This window comes from Salmo salar, chromosome ssa04, assembly GCF_905237065.1.
Source record: "Salmo salar chromosome ssa04, Ssal_v3.1, whole genome shotgun sequence".
Taxonomy (NCBI): Eukaryota; Metazoa; Chordata; class Actinopteri; order Salmoniformes; family Salmonidae; genus Salmo; species Salmo salar.
In genome coordinates this window covers 2,755,889-2,774,743 of record NC_059445.1, presented here as the reverse complement: position 1 = coordinate 2,774,743, position 18,855 = coordinate 2,755,889, and the positions used below count along the sequence as shown (strand labels likewise).

The 18,855-nt window shown below is 47.1% G+C and overlaps 1 protein-coding gene across 1 annotated transcript in view; it reads right to left on the bottom strand.

Moving 5' to 3' along the window:
- Positions 1-18,855, bottom strand: part of LOC106596941 (huntingtin) — a 117,463-nt gene that overhangs the window by 82,136 nt on the left and 16,472 nt on the right. Inside the window, 9 exon segments of the mRNA XM_045716301.1 lie at positions 829-906; positions 2,992-3,042; positions 5,608-5,812; positions 6,031-6,209; positions 8,656-8,797; positions 9,846-9,984; positions 16,753-16,832; positions 17,036-17,095; positions 17,573-17,693. Coding sequence (XP_045572257.1) covers positions 829-906; positions 2,992-3,042; positions 5,608-5,812; positions 6,031-6,209; positions 8,656-8,797; positions 9,846-9,984; positions 16,753-16,832; positions 17,036-17,095; positions 17,573-17,693 — 1,055 coding nt within the window.

The window sequence follows — 18,855 nt, the reverse complement described above, 5'->3', positions numbered from 1 at the left end:
ACATTTTAGACTACAAATGCTATGATCGTATGCTATCCATTTGTTTGTCTTTTTGTATGTTCTTTGTATGCCATTTTTTTTTATATTTCAGTTAACCAATGATATTAGGCCATACTTGGCCATGATTACAAACACCTGTGTGTCTCTTGACACTATATAAATGACTCATCTCGCAGTGTTTGATGATACCCTGATGAAGACAGCTTCGCTGTCGAAACGTTGGTGATTACATTTTTGCATCTGAGCTCTTAGAGTGTGCGGCTTTCCTTTATTTTCTAGAATCACATCTATGACCCATATGGTGTAATACTGTCCACAAGTATTACTACTCAACACGATCAAAAGCATTTTCTACGTCCAGAGAAAGTACAGTCGTGTCAAACATTGGCACAGACACATGCATACACACACACACACACACACACACACACACACACACACACACACACACACACAATACATACACATGGATTTAGTACTGTAGATATGTGGTAGTGGTGGAGTAGGGGCCTGAGGGCACACAGTGTGTTGTGAAATCTGTGAATGTATTGTAATGTTTTAAAATTGTATATAAACTGCCTTAATTTTGCTGGCCCCCTGGAAATAACAATACATAATTAAATAACAATACATAATTAAATAACAATACATAATTACAAATAATAATAAACACTTCATAATAAATAATAACAACAATAATAATAATGATTAATAATAATAACAATAACAACAATATTAATAATGATTAATAATAATAAATAACAACAACAATAATAATGAGCTTGAGTGATATGAATGGTGACGTTCCTGTATTCTGTTGTGTCTCACCTGTAAAGGCCCCGGTGGTGACCTCTGCCCTCTCAGGGTCGTCCTCCAACCCCTCCTCCTCCCCCGACAGCATTTTGCCTGGGACACACAGACAGGATGAAGACAGCTACTGTAACATGACCAGTCAGCAGCGTTAGAGAAAGCTGTGTTAAAGAGGACCACTGTAGCACAGTCTCAACATGACCAGTCAGCAGCGTAAGAGAAAGCTGTGTTAAAGAGGACTACTGTAGCACAGTCTCAACATGACCAGTCAGCAGCGTTAGAGAAAGCTGTGCTAAAGAGGACCACTGTAACACAGTCACAACATGACCAGTCAGCAGCGTTAGAGAAAGCTGTGTTAAAGAGGACCACTGTAACACAGTCACTACATGACCAGTCAGCAGCGTTAGAGAAAGCTGTGCTAAAGAGGACTACTGTAGCACAGTCTCAACATGACCAGTCAGCAGCGTTAGAGAAAGCTGTTTTAAAGAGGACTACTGTAACACAGTCTCAACATGACCAGTCAGCAGCGTTAGAGAAAGCTGTGTTAAAGAGGACTACTGTAACACAGTCTCAACATGACCAGTCAGCAGCGTTAGAGAAAGCTGTGTTAAAGAGGACTACTGTAACACAGTCACTACATGACCAGTCAGCAGGGTTAGAGAAAGCTGTGTTAAAGAGGACTACTGTAACAGTCTCAACATGACCAGTCAGCAGCGTTAGAGAAAGCTGTGTTAAAGAGGACTACTGTAACAGTCTCAACATGACCAGTCAGCAGCGTTAGAGAAAGCTGTGTTAAAGAGGACTACTGTAACAGTCTCAACATGACCAGTCAGCAGCGTTAGAGAAAGCTGTGTTAAAGAGGACTACTGTAACAGTCTCAACATGACCAGTCAGCAGCGTTAGAGAAAGCTGTGTTAAAGAGGACCACTGTAACACAGTCTCAACATGACCAGTCAGCAGCGTTAGAGAAAGCTGTGTTAAAGAGGACTACTGTAGCACAGTCTCAACATGACCAGTCAGCAGCGTTAGAGAAAGCTGTGTTAAAGAGGACTACTGTAACACAGTCTCAACATGACCAGTCAGCAGCGTTAGAGAAAGCTGTGTTAAAGAGGACCACTGTAACACAGTCTCAACATGACCAGTCAGCAGCGTTAGAGAAAGCTGTGGTTGACCAATGGTTCTCCAACCTCTCCTCTGGGACCCCAAGTCCTTCCATGTATTTCAACTATTCGCTAAAACAACCTGATTCAACTGATCAACTGATGCCCAACTTCTTCTTTAGTGTCATCAGACGTGCTAGTCCAGGAATACATCAAAACTAGTCCAGGAATACACCAAAACTAGTCCAGGAATACATCAAAACTAGTCCAGGAATACATCAAAACTAGTCCAGGAATACATCAAAACTAGTCCAGGAATACACCAAAACTAGTCCAGGAATACATCAAAACTAGTCCAGGAATACACCAAAACTAGTCCAGGAATACATCAAAACTAGTCCAGGAATACACCAAAACTAGTCCAGGAATACATCAAAACTAGTCCAGGAATACATCAAAACTAGTCCAGGAATACACCAAAACTAGTCCAGGAATACATCAAAACTAGTCCAGGAATACATCAAAACTAGTCCAGGAATACACCAAAACTAGTCCAGGAATACATGAAAACTAGTCCAGGAATACATGAAACTAGTCCAGGAATACATGAAAACTAGTCCAGGAATACATCAAAACTAGTCCAGGAATACATCAAAACTAGTCCAGGAATACATCAAAACTAGTCCAGGAATACATCAAAACTAGTCCAGGAATACACCAAAACTAGTCCAGGAATACATCAAAACTAGTCCAGGAATACATGAAACTAGTCCAGGAATACACGAAAACTAGTCCAGGAATACATGAAACTAGTCCAGGAATACATGAAACTAGTCCAGGAATACATGAAAACTAGTCCAGGAATACATGAAAACTAGTCCAGGAATACATGAAAACTAGTCCAGGAATACATGAAAACTAGTCCAGGAATACATGAAAACTAGTCCAGGAATACATGAAACTAGTTGAGGAATACATGAAAACATGTTGAATGGCTGGGGTTGCTGGAGGAGACGTTTGGGAAACACTGTGTTAGATAGAGGGAGCAGTACACAGGAGAGAGAGAGAGTTATTAAATCACCTTTCTGTTTTCTGAGGAGGAGTGGACTATTACAGGAAGACCCGCCCCCGGCTGCAGGCAGGAAACAGGAAGAACACACAGGAACAGGAAGTGAAGGAGTGAAAAGAAGAAAAGCCCCATGGGAAATAACCATTATACCCCAGACAGACAGAGGAAGAGACGCGAGTTAGTTAGTGAGAGAGGCTATGGATCCCAAATGGCACCCTATTCCCTATATAGTGAAATACTAGCGACCAGGGCCCTATTCCCTATATAGTGAACTACTTTAAACCAGAGCCCTATTCCCTATATAGTGAACTACTAGTGACCAGAGCCCTATTCACTATATAGTGAACTACTAGTGACCAGAGCCCTGTTCCCTATATAGTGAACTACTAGTGACCAGAGCCCTATTCCCTATATAGTGAACTACTAGTGACCAGAGCCCTATTCCCTATATAGTGAACTACTAGTGACCAGAGCCCTATTCCCTATATAGTGAACTACTAGTGACCAGAACCCTATTCCCTAAATAGTGAACTTATTTTAACAAGAGTCCTACAGGGCTCTGGGCACTAGTAGTTCACTATTTAGGGAATAGTGCTCTGGTCACTAGTAGTTCACTATATAGGGAATAGGGCTCTGGTTACTAGTAGTTCACTATATAGGGAATAGGGCTCTGGTCATAAGTAGTTCACTATATAGGAATAGGGCTCTGGTCACTAGTAGTTCACTATATAGGGAATAGGGCTCTGGTCACTAGTAGTTCACTATATAGGGAATAGGGCTCTGGTCTAAAGTAGTTCACTATATAGGGAATAGGGCTCTGGTCACTAGTAGTTCACTATATAGGGAATAGGGCTCTGGTCACTAGTAGTTCACTATATAGGGAATAGGGCTCTGGTCTAAAGTAGTTCACTATATAGGGAATAGGGCTCTGGTCTAAAGTAGTTCACTATATAGGGAATAGGGCTCTGGTCTAAAGTAGTTCACTATATAGGGAATAGGGCTCTGGTCTAAAGTACTTCACTATATAGGGAATAGGGCTCTGGTCACTAGTAGTGCACTATATAGGGAATAGGGCTCTGGTCTAAAGTAGTTCACTATATAGGGAATAGGGCTCTGGTCACTAGTAGTTCACTATATAGGGAATAGGGCTCTGGTCACTAGTAGTGCACTATATAGGGAATAGGGCTCTGGTCACTAGTAGTTCACTATATAGGGAATAGGGCTCTGGTCTAAGTAGTTCACTATATAGGGAATAGGGCTCTGGTCACTAGTAGTTCACTATATAGGGAACAGGGCTCTGGTCAACAGTAATTCACTATATAGGGAATAGGGCTCTGGTCTAAAGTAGTTCACTATATAGGGAACAGGGCTCTGGTCACTAGTAGTTCACTATATAGGGAATAGGGCTCTGGTCACTAGTAGTTCACTATATAGGGAATAGGGCTCTGGTCTAAAGTAGTTCACTATATAGGGAATAGGGCTCTGGTCCTAGTACTTCACTATATAGGGAATAGGGCTCTGGTCACTAGTAGTGCACTATATAGGGAATAGGGCTCTGGTCCTAAAGTAGTTCACTATATAGGGAATAGGGCTCTGGTCTAAAGTACTTCACTATATAGGGAATAGGGCTCTGGTCACTAGTAGTGCACTATATAGGGAATAAGGCTCTGGTCACTAGTAGTTCACTATATAGGGAATAGGGCCCTGGTCACTAGTAGTTCACTATATAGGGAATAGGGCTCTGGTCACTAGTAGTTCACTATATAGGGAATAGGGCTCTGGTCACTAGTAGTTCACTATATAGGGAATAGGGCCCTGGTCACTAGTAGTTCACTATATAGGGAATAGGGCTCTGGTCACTAGTAGTTCACTATATAGGGAATAGGGCTCTGGTCACTAGTAGTTCACTATACACCGAGTGTACAAAACATTAAGAACACCTGCTCTTTCCATGACATAGACTGACCAGGTGAATCCAGGTGAAAGCTATGACCCCTTATTGATGTCACCTGTTAAATCCCCTTCAATCAGTGTAGATTAACGGGAGGAGACGGGTTTAAGAAAGATTTTAAGCCTTGAGACATGGATTGTGTGTGTGTGCCATTCAGAGGGTGAATGGACAAGACAACATTTTTAAGTGCCTTTGAACAGGATATGGTAGGAGGTGCCAGGTTTGTCAAGAATTCCAACGCTGCTGGGTTTTTCACGCTCAACAGTTTCCTGTGTGTATCAAGATTGGTCCACCACCCAAAGGACATCCAGCCAACTGGACACAACTGTGGGGAGCATTGGAGTCAACATGGGCCAGCATCCCTGTGGAAACGCTTTCAACACCTTGTAGAGTCCATGTCCTGATGAATTAAAGCTGTTCTGAGGACAAAAGGGGGTGCAACTCAATATTAGGAAGGTGTTCCTAATGATTTGTATACTCAGTGTAGAGAGAGCCTTGTGGGACCAATCAGCAGACAGCAAAACAGAACAGAGAGACAGGAGGCGGAGCTCTGTACAGTGACTGGCAGAGCATTCACCCAATGACTGGGCTTTGTAATTTGAAACTAAAGATTTAACCGACAGAGCAAATCCACCAACGACCAAAGCAGTATTCGTTTGATTGACGGGTGGACTAACCAATGAACTCCAGGATGCTGCCGGAGTGGGCGCGTCTCTCGACGTCCTGTCGGAACACGCTGGCGTGCAGAATGCTGCCGGGCGTAATGAGCATGTGCAGTAGCTCCGGGGGAGGAGTCCTGAACATCTGCTGCATCAGTTCCAGAGAGGCCGTCACCACATTGTGATCACCATGCTGGGTGTAGTGTAGAGTCAACTCATAGACCTACACACAGATACCAGGGATTGGAAGTGACCCTGGATTTACTAACAGTATTACGGTGTTATTGAGAAATGGATCGCTGTGGTTAGAGCTGGAAGAAAGCCATTTCACTGTACTTGTGCATGTGACATTAAAACTTGAAAACACACAAACACACACACACACACACACACACACACACACACACACACACACACACACACACACACACACACACTGACTTGCAGCAGCTGTTCAGGCGTGGGCTGTAAGTCTGCCTCCTTCCTCATGACTCCGAAGCTTCCTTTCAGGCTGGTGGTCCTGTCCTGTTGCTGGAGTTGAGGCATCAGGTAGCGAAGGGTTAACAACACCCCCAGGACCAGGTGGTTAGGATGTTCCTCGTCTACAGGAACCAACAGACCTGGAGAGAGAGAGAGAGAGAGAGATGTTCTCCTCATCTACAGAGACTAACAGACCTGGAGAGAGAGATGTTCTCATCTACAGAGACTAACAGACCTGGAGAGAGAGAGAGATGTTCTCCTCATCTACAGAGACTAACAGACCTGGAGAGAGAGATGTTCTCCTCATCTACAGAGACTAACAGACCTGGAGAGAGAGAGATGTTCTCCTCATCTACAGAGACTAACAGACCTGGAGAGAGAGATGTTCTCCTCATCTACAGAGACTAACAGACCTGGAGAGAGAGAGAGATGTTCTCCTCATCTACAGAGACTAACAGACCTGGAGAGAGAGATGTTCTCCTCATCTACAGAGACTAACAGACCTGTAGAGAGAGAGAGATGTTCTCCTCATCTACAGAGACTAACAGACCTGAGAGAGAGAGAGATGTTCTCCTCATCTACAGAGACTAACAGACCTGGAGAGAGAGAGAGAGATGTTCTCCTCATCTACAGAGACTAACAGACCTGGAGAGAGAGAGAGATGTTCTCCTCATCTACAGAGACTAACAGACCTGGAGAGAGAAGAGATGTTCTCCTCATCTACAGAGACTAACAGACCTGGAGAGAGAGATGTTCTCCTCATCTACAGAGACTAACAGACCTGGAGAGAGATGTTCTCCTCATCTACAGAGACTAACAGACCTGGAGAGAGAGAGATGTTCTCCTCATCTACAGAGACTAACAGACCTGGAGAGAGAGATGTTCTCCTCATCTACAGAGACTAACAGACCTGGAGAGAGAGATGTTCTCCTCATCTACAGAGACTAACAGACCTGGAGAGAGAGAGAATGTTCTCCTCATCTACAGAGACTAACAGACCTGGAGAGAGAGATGTTCTCCTCATCTACAGAGACTAACAGACCTGGAGAGAGAGAGATGTTCTCCTCATCTACAGAGACTAACAGACATGGAGAGAGAGAGAGATGTTCTCCTCATCTACAGAGACTAACAGACCTGGAGAGAGAGATGTTCTCCTCATCTACAGAGACTAACAGACCTGGAGAGAGATGTTCTCCTCATCTACAGAGACTAACAGACCTGGAGAGAGATGTTCTCCTCATCTACAGAGACTAACAGACCTGGAGAGAGATGTTCTCCTCATCTACAGAGACTAACAGACCTGGAGAGAGATGTTCTCCTCATCTACAGAGACTAACAGACCTGGAGAGAGATGTTCTCCTCATCTACAGAGACTAACAGACCTGGAGAGAGAGATGTTCTCCTCATCTACAGAGACTAACAGACCTGGAGAGAGATGTTCTCCTCATCTACAGAGACTAACAGACCTGGAGAGAGATGTTCTCCTCATCTACAGAGACTAACAGACCTGGAGAGAGATGTTCTCCTCATCTACAGAGACTAACAGACCTGGAGAGAGATGTTCTCCTCATCTACAGAGACTAACAGACCTGTAGAGAGAGAGAGATGTTCTCATCTACAGAGACAAACAGACCTGGAGAGAGAGAGAGATGTTCTCCTCATCTACAGAGACTAACAGACCTGGAGAGAGATGTTCTCCTCATCTACAGAGACTAACAGACCTGGAGAGAGAGATGTTCTCCTCATCTACAGAGACTAACAGACCTGGAGAGAGATGTTCTCCTCATCTAGAGACTAACAGACCCAAAACATTATAAGGACATAAAAACAAGACAGACAGAACTACAAACAGAGAGGCTGAGTGAGAGAGAGACCTCTTTTGAATTCCAAATCAAGCCCCTGCACCATAGACACTACAACATATCTGAAGGGATTGGATGGACAGAAACATGATGGTTAATCTCTTCCTGTTGCCTTCTGATTGGCTGGGTGGAAAGGTCTTCATATCCCCTCCACCTCCAGCTGCAGGGTTCCTCAACAGGCGGCCCGCGGGTGACTATTTGGCCCCCACCTACAGGGTTCCTCAACAGGCGGCCCGCGGGTGACTATTTGGCCCCCAGCTACAGGGTTCCTCAACAGGCGGCCCGCGGGTGACTATTTGGCCCCCAGCTACAGGGTTCCTCAACAGGCGGCCCGCGGGTGACTATTTGGCCCCTAGCTACAGGGTTCCTCAACAGGCAGCCCGCGGGTGACTATTTGGCCCCCAGCTACAGGGTTCCTCAACAGGCGGCCCGCGGGTGACTATTTGGACCCCAGCTTTTCTGAGCAAGTCTTTATATTATATTTTTGGACATAAAACTGTAAAAACCCACCAGGAAATCTGTTCCAAAGTATTCCCACGCACAACTAGATAGACATATGTGGTCGTAGCACAAATACTACATCTGTTTGGGGATTCCTGCAGTGTACAAATGATTTAGAAGTATGTTTTACCCCCCACACAACTATCCGCTGAAGGAAAACTGGTCCCACGGCTAAATGTAATTGATGATCCCTGTAGTAGGGGTGCTTGTGTTTGGTACTGACCCAGCAGGACGTTCAGCAGCCAGGTGTAGAAGTAGGAGGCCCGTCTAGAGTGTTGACACATACTAGCCGCTGAGCTGGCGGCCGTCCGGCGGATCGTAGGAGAAGTGGACTTCAGGTTGACCACCAACGACTTCAACAACACCTGAACATATCAGACCAGACACCATCAGACACCATCAGACACCACCAGACACCACCAGACACCATCAGACACCACCAGACACCATCAGATACAATCAGACACCATCAGACACCACCAGATACCATCAGACACCACCAGATACAATCAGACACCACCAGACACCACCAGATACAATCAGACACCACCAGATACAATCAGACACCATCAGACACCATCAGATACAATCAGACACCACTAGACACCACAGACACCACTAGACACCACCAGACACCATCAGACACCATCAGACACCACCAGATACAATCAGACACCACCAGATACAATCAGACACCACCAGACACCACCAGACACAATCAGAAACCACCATCAGAAACCATCAGATACAATCAGACACCACCAGACACCACCAGATACAATCAGACACCACCAGATACCATCAGACACCACCAGACACCACCAGATACAATCAGACACCATCAGATACAATCAGACACCACCAGACACCACCAGACACAATCAGACACCATCAGACACCATCAGACACCACCAGACACCACCAGACACCATCAGACACCATCAGACACCACCAGACACCACCAGACACCATCAGACAATGGTTATAAAGACAATTACAAACTGGGTGGTTCGAGCCCTGAATGCTGATTGGCTGACAGCCGTGGTATATCAGACCGTATACCACGGCTATGACAAACATGTATTTGTACTGCTCTAATTAAGTTAGTAACCAGTTTATAACAGCAATAAGGCACCTCAGGGGGTTTGTGGTATATGGCCAGTATACCACGGTTAAGGGCTGTATCCAGGCACTCCCTGTTGTGTCGTGCTTTAGAACAGCCCTTAGCCGGAGTATATTACCCCTGGTGCCTTACAGCTTAACTCTACAACCCATACAGAAAGAGGATATCAATACTTCCATTATTCTCTGGAACTCAAGGCTTTTAACAGAACACTTTAATGGAGGTTGTTATGGGGGTCTTTGAGTTCTAAACACAGGAGAGTGTGTGTGTGTGTGTGTGTGTGTGTGTACCTTGACCTCTCCGTCGTTAGCGAAGTGTCCCAGAGCAGACATGATCTTAGGAACAGCAGCAGCCAGGGTCTCCTGAACAGTCTCCTCCTGTCTCTTAGTGATCCTGGTCAGACAGGGGAGGAGGTTCACCAGGTAGGGTCTGGAGGGAGGAGGGAGAGAACAAGTGAGAGACCAATCCAGTCCACAGAAGACTGGGTAAATAACAACAGTTCCTGAGCCAGTTCACCTCATAGTATTACCCCACAGGACCAACACCTCATAGTATTACCCCACAGGACCAACACCTCATAGTATTACCCCACAGGACCAGTACCTCATAGTATTACCCCACAGGACCAGTACCTCATAGTATTACCCCACAGGACCAGTACCTCATAGTATTACCCCACAGGACCAACACCTCATAGTATTACCCCACAGGACCAACACCTCATAGTATTACCCCACAGGACCAACACCTCATAGTATTACCCCACAGGACCAACACCTCATAGTATTACCCCACAGGACCAACACCTCATAGTATTACCCCACAGGACCAGCACCTCATAGTATTACCCCACAGGACCAACACCTCATAGTATTACCCCACAGGACCAACACCTCATAGTATTACCCCACAGGACCAGCACCTCATAGTATTACCCCACAGGACCAACACCTCATAGTATTACCCCACAGGACCAGTACCTCATAGTATTACCCCACAGGACCAACACCTCATAGTATTACCCCACAGGACCAACACCTCATAGTATTACCCCACAGGACCAACACCTCATAGTATTACCCCACAGGACCAGCACCTCATAGTATTACCCCACAGGACCAGCACCTCATAGTATTACCCCACAGGACCAGCACCTCATAGTATTACCCCACAGGACCAACACCTCATAGTATTACCCCACAGGACCAGCACCTCATAGTATTACCCCACAGGACCAACACCTCATAGTATTACCCCACAGGACCAACACCTCATAGTATTACCCCACAGGACCAACACCTCATAGTATTACCCCACAGGACCAACACCTCATAGTATTACCCCACAGGACCAGTACCTCATAGTATTACCCCACAGGACCAACACCTCATAGTATTACCCCACAGGACCAACACCTCATAGTATTACCCCACAGGACCAACACCTCATAGTATTACCCCACAGGACCAGCACCTCATAGTATTACCCCACAGGACCAACACCTCATAGTATTACCCCACAGGACCAACACCTCATAGTATTACCCCACAGGACCAGTACCTCATAGTATTACCCCACAGGACCAACACCTCATAGTATTACCCCACAGGACCAACACCTCATAGTATTACCCCACAGGACCAACACCTCATAGTATTACCCCACAGGACCAGCACCTCATAGTATTACCCCACAGGACCAACACCTCATAGTATTACCCCACAGGACCAACACCTCATAGTATTACCCCACAGGACCAGCACCTCATAGTATTACCCCACAGGACCAACACCTCATAGTATTACCCCACAGGACCAACACCTCATAGTATTACCCCACAGGACCAACACCTCATAGTATTACCCCACAGGACCAACACCTCATAGTATTACCCCACAGGACCAGCACCTCATAGTATTACCCCACAGGACCAGTACCTCATAGTATTACCCCACAGGACCAACACCTCATAGTATTACCCCACAGGACCAACACCTCATAGTATTACCCCACAGGACCAACACCTCATAGTATTACCCCACAGGACCAACACCTCATAGTATTACCCCACAGGACCAACACCTCATAGTATTACCCCACAGGACCAACACCTCATAGTATTACCCCACAGGACCAGCACCTCATAGTATTACCCCACAGGACCAACACCTCATAGTATTACCCCACAGGACCAACACCTCATAGTATTACCCCACAGGACCAACACCTCATAGTATTACCCCACAGGACCAACACCTCATAGTATTACCCCACAGGACCAACACCTCATAGTATTACCCCACAGGACCAACACCTCATAGTATTACCCCACAGGACCAACACCTCATAGTATTACCCCACAGGACCAACACCTCATAGTATTACCCCACAGGACCAACACCTCATAGTATTACCCCACAGGACCAGCACCTCATAGTATTACCCCACAGGACCAGCACCTCATAGTATTACCCCACAGGACCAACACCTCATAGTATTACCCCACAGGACCAACACCTCATAGTATTACCCCACAGGACCAGTACCTCATAGTATTACCCCACAGGACCAACACCTCATAGTATTACCCCACAGGACCAGGACCTCATAGTATTACCCCACAGGACCAACACCTCATAGTATTACCCCACAGGACCAGTACCTCATAGTATTACCCCACAGGACCAGTACCTCATAGTATTACCCCACAGGACCAACACCTCATAGTATTACCCCACAGGACCAGCACCTCATAGTATTACCCCACAGGACCAACACCTCATAGTATTACCCCACAGGACCAACACCTCATAGTATTACCCCACAGGACCCAGCACCTCATAGTATTACCCCACAGGACCAACACCTCATAGTATTACCCCACAGGACCAACACCTCATAGTATTACCCCACAGGACCAACACCTCATAGTATTACCCCACAGGACCAGTACCTCATAGTATTACCCCACAGGACCAACACCTCATAGTATTACCCCACAGGACCAGCACCTCATAGTATTACCCCACAGGACCAGTACCTCATAGTATTACCCCACAGGACCAACACCTCATAGTATTACCCCACAGGACCAGCACCTCATAGTATTACCCCACAGGACCAACACCTCATAGTATTACCCCACAGGACCAGCACCTCATAGTATTACCCCACAGGACCAGCACCTCATAGTATTACCCCCACAGGACCAACACCTCATAGTATTACCCCACAGGACCAGCACCTCATAGTATTACCCCACAGGACCAACACCTCATAGTATTACCCCACAGGACCAGCACCTCATAGTATTACCCCACAGGACCAGTACCTCATAGTATTACCCCACAGGACCCAGTACCTCATAGTATTACCCCACAGGACCAGTACCTCATAGTATTACCCCACAGGACCAGTACCTCATAGTATTACCCCACAGGACCAACACCTCATAGTATTACCCCACAGGACCAGTACCTCATAGTATTACCCCACAGGACCAGCACCTCATAGTATTACCCCACAGGACCAACACCTCATAGTATTACCCCACAGGACCAGTACCTCATAGTATTACCCCACAGGACCCAGTACCTCATAGTATTACCCCACAGGACCAGTACCTCATAGTATTACCCCACAGGACCAACACCTCATAGTATTACCCCACAGGACCAGTACCTCATAGTATTACCCCACAGGATCAGTACCTCATAGTATTACCCCACAGGACCAGTACCTCATAGTATTACCCCACAGGACCAGTACCTCATAGTATTACCCCACAGGACCAGTACCTCATAGTATTACCCCACAGGACCAGTACCTCATAGTATTACCCCACAGGACCAACACCTCATAGTATTACCCCACAGGACCAACACCTCATAGTATTACCCCACAGGACCAGTACCTCATAGTATTACCCCACAGGACCAACACGTCATAGTATTACCCCACAGGACCAACACCTCATAGTATTACCCCACAGGACCCAGTACCTCATAGTATTACCCCACAGGACCCAGTACCTCATAGTATTACCCCACAGGACCAACACCTCATAGTATTACCCCACAGGACCAGTACCTCATAGTATTACCCCACAGGACCAGTACCTCATAGTATTACCCCACAGGACCAACACCTCATAGTATTACCCCACAGGACCAACACCTCATAGTATTACCCCACAGGACCAACACCTCATAGTATTACCCCACAGGACCAGTACCTCATAGTATTACCCCACAGGACCAGTACCTCATAGTATTACCCCACAGGACCAACACCTCATAGTATTACCCCACAGGACCAACACCTCATAGTATTACCCCACAGGACCAACACCTCATAGTATTACCCCACAGGACCAGTACCTCATAGTATTACCCCACAGGACCAGTACCTCATAGTATTACCCCACAGGACCAACACCTCATAGTATTACCCCACAGGACCAGTACCTCATAGTATTACCCCACAGGACCAACACCTCATAGTATTACCCCACAGGACCAACACCTCATAGTATTACCCCACAGGACCAGTACCTCATAGTATTACCCCACAGGACCCAGTACCTCATAGTATTACCCCACAGGACCAACACCTCATAGTATTACCCCACAGGACCAACACCTCATAGTATTACCCCACAGGACCAACACCTCATAGTATTACCCCACAGAACCAGTACCTCATAGTATTACCCCACAGGACCAGTACCTCATAGTATTACCCCACAGGACCAACACCTCATAGTATTACCCCACAGGACCAGTACCTCATAGTATTACCCCACAGGACCAACACCTCATAGTATTACCCCACAGGACCAACACCTCATAGTATTACCCCACAGGACCAGTACCTCATAGTATTACCCCACAGGACCAACACCTCATAGTATTACCCCACAGGACCAACACCTCATAGTATTACCCCACAGGACCAGTACCTCATAGTATTACCCCACAGGACCCAGTACCTCATAGTATTACCCCACAGGACCAACACCTCATAGTATTACCCCACAGGACCAACACCTCATAGTATTACCCCACAGGACCAACACCTCATAGTATTACCCCACAGGACCAGTACCTCATAGTATTACCCCACAGGACCAGTACCTCATAGTATTACCCCACAGGACCAACACCTCATAGTATTACCCCACAGGACCAGTACCTCATAGTATTACCCCACAGGACCAGTACCTCATAGTATTACCCCACAGGACCAGTACCTCATAGTATTACCCCACAGGACCAACACCTCATAGTATTACCCCACAGGACCAGTACCTCATAGTATTACCCCACAGGACCAGTACCTCATAGTATTACCCCACAGGACCAACACCTCATAGTATTACCCCACAGGACCAGTACCTCATAGTATTACCCCACAGGACCAGTACCTCATAGTATTACCCCACAGGACCAGTACCTCATAGTATTACCCCACAGGACCCAGTACCTCATAGTATTACCCCACAGGACCAGTACCTCATAGTATTACCCCACAGGACCAGTACCTCATAGTATTACCCCACAGGACCAGTACCTCATAGTATTACCCCACAGGACCAACACCTCATAGTATTACCCCACAGGACCAGTACCTCATAGTATTACCCCACAGGACCAGTACCTCATAGTATTACCCCACAGGACCAGTACCTCATAGTATTACCCCACAGGACCAGTACCTCATAGTATTACCCCACAGGACCAGTACCTCATAGTATTACCCCACAGGACCAACACCTCATAGTATTACCCCACAGGACCAGTACCTCATAGTATTACCCCACAGGACCAACACCTCATAGTATTACCCCACAGGACCAGTACCTCATAGTATTACCCCACAGGACCCAGTACCTCATAGTATTACCCCACAGGACCAGTACCTCATAGTATTACCCCACAGGACCAACACCTCATAGTATTACCCCACAGGACCAGTACCTCATAGTATTACCCCACAGGACCAGTACCTCATAGTATTACCCCACAGGACCAGTACCTCATAGTATTACCCCACAGGACCAGTACCTCATAGTATTACCCCACAGGACCAGTACCTCATAGTATTACCCCACAGGACCAGTACCTCATAGTATTACCCCACAGGACCAACACCTCATAGTATTACCCCACAGGACCAGTACCTCATAGTATTACCCCACAGGACCAGTACCTCATAGTATTACCCCACAGGACCAACACCTCATAGTATTACCCCACAGGACCCAGCACCTCATAGTATTACCCCACAGGACCAGTACCTCATAGTATTACCCCACAGGACCCAGTACCTCATAGTATTACCCCACAGGACCGACACCTCATAGTATTACCCCACAGGACCAACACCTCATAGTATTACCCCACAGGACCCAGCACCTCATAGTATTACCCCACAGGACCAGTACCTCATAGTATTACCCCACAGGACCCAGTACCTCATAGTATTACCCCACAGGACCCAATACCTCATAGTATTACCCCACAGGACCCAGTACCTCATAGTATTACCCCACAGGACCAACACCTCATAGTATTACCCCACAGGACCCAGTACCTCATAGTATTACCCCACGGGACCAGTACCTCATAGTATTACCCCACAGGACCGACACCTCATAGTATTACCCCACAGGACCCAGTACCTCATAGTATTACCCCACAGGACCAGTACCTCATAGTATTACCCCACAGGACCGACACACAATTTATCCCGTTGCCATTAATAGTTATAGCACGTCAGGGGACAACTTCAGACAAAAGTGCCGTTGAGACCATAGTGTATAAATCCAGTCTAAGTGCCATTGAGACCATAGTGTATAAATCCAGTCTCAATGCAGTTGAGACCATAGTGTATAAATCCAGTCTCAATGCAGTTGAAACCATAGTGTATAAATCCAGTCTAAACTCCATTGAGACCATAGTGTATAAATCCAGTCTAAGCGCCATTGAGACCATAGTGTATTAATCCAGTCTAAGTGCCATTGAGACCATAGTGTATTAATCCAGTCTAAATGCCATTGAGACCATAGTGTATTAATCCAGTCTAAATGCCGTTGAGACCATAGTGTATAAATCCATACTTCACATTCTATAAATACATTTAAAGTATGAAGTGCAGCGTACTGCACCTACTCAGGTGTGTGTGTGTGTGTCCTACCTGCATTTCTGTGGTCTGATGAGGTGTGCTAGCTCAGCGAACCTCCAGAGAGCAGCCCTCAGGCTCCGAGAGGCACCGTTCTACCAGAGAGATACACACACACCTTCATCGTCATCATCATCAACATAAACATCCTGATATTTCCCCTCATCATCATAACCATAACCATTACAGTCAATCACAATTAACATTCGTCATAATATTCATCTTACTCATCATCATCATCATCATCAGTTACCCCATCAATCCATTGAGGATCAGTGAGCAGGACTCCATAACAAACCTTTTTAATCTCTTTGTAGAGCTCCAGCTGTAGTCTGGGCAGGTTGGAGTCTATCAGCGCCTGATAGAGGGAGCCAGAGAGACAAAACACTGATTACAACTAAACCTACAACTAAAATCTCAAACGTTTACAACACAATACACAGCCTTTGGGTTTCAGTGGGAACCTCTGGAAGAGTCTTCTGAAAGAGCTGAGAAATACCATGAGATACAGCAAGAGAGATATAGGGAGGAGGAGAGAGAGAGAAAATGAGAGAGCGAACGAGATAGAGAGAACTAGATAGAGAGAACGAGAGAGAACTAGATAGAGAGAATGAGAGAGAGAGAGAACGAGAGAAAGAGAGAGAGAACGAGAGAGAACTAGATAGAGAGAACGAGAGAGAGAGAGAGAACGAGAGAAAGAGAGAGAGAGAACGAGAGAGAACTAGATAGAGAAAATGAGAGAGAGAGAGAGAGAGAGAAAGAGAACTAGATAGAGAGAACAAGAGAGCCATAACATAAAGGTCTGAGGAGAGCAGAAGATGGGGTCCTCACTCACTTTGATGATTTTGTTCAGGCACTCGTCTGCCACCATCCTGACGTCTGACTCTCTGTCGTCGCTGCACAGCAAGAACATCTCCATGGCGATGCCCAGAAGCTTCTGGAACTCCGGAGACGTTCTAATCCCACAGCCATAGAGACAAGAGAGGAACTGTCATTACACACCCACCTCATTCTGACCCCCCCACACACCTCTATCTGACCCCCCCCCACACCCACCTCATTCTGACCCCCCCCCTCACCCACCTCATTCTGACCCCCCCTCACCCACCTCATTCTGACCCCCCCACCTCATTCTGACCCCACCTCATTCTGACCCCCCCCACACCCACCTCATTCTGACCCCCCCACACCCACCTCATTCTGACCCCCCGCCCACCCACCTCATTCTGACCCCCCCACACCCACCTCATTCTGACCCCCCCACACCCACCTCATTCTGACCCCATCATTCTGACCCCCCCACACACCTACCTCATTCTGACCCCCCCCACACCTTATTCTGACCCCCTCCCACCCACCTCATTCTGACCCACACCCACCTCATTCTGACTCCCCCCAAACCCACCTCATTCTGACCCCCCACACCCACCTCATTCTGACCCCCCCACACCCACCTCATTCTGACCCCCCACACCCACCTCATTCTGACCCCCCCCACACCTCATTCTGACCCCCCCCACATCCCTCATTCTGACCCCCTCCACACCCACCTCAATCTGACCCCCCTCACCCACCTCATTCTGATATTCCCCCTCCACACCCACCTCATTCTGACCCCCTCACCCACCTCATTCTGACCCCCCACACCCACCTCATTCTGACCCCCCACACCTCATTCTGACCCCCCCCACACCCCTCATTCTGACCCCCCCCACCCACCTCATTCTGACCCCCTCACCCACCTCATTCTGATATTCCCCCTCCACACCCACCTCATTCTGACCCCCACCCACACCCCTCATTCTGATATTCCCCCCACCCACCTCATTCTGACCCCCCACACCCCCTCATTCTGATATTCCCCCCACCCACCTCGTTCTGACCCCCCTCACCCACCTCATTCTGACCCCCACAACACACCTCATTCTGACCCCCCAACACACCTCAGTCTGACCCCCCACACACACACCTCGTTCTGACCCCCCGATACACACCTCGTTTCCTACCCCCCCACACACACCTCGTTTCCTACCCCCCACACACACCTCGTTCTGATCCCCCCCACACACACACCTCGTTCTGACCCCCCCACACAAACACCTCGTTCTGACCCCCCCC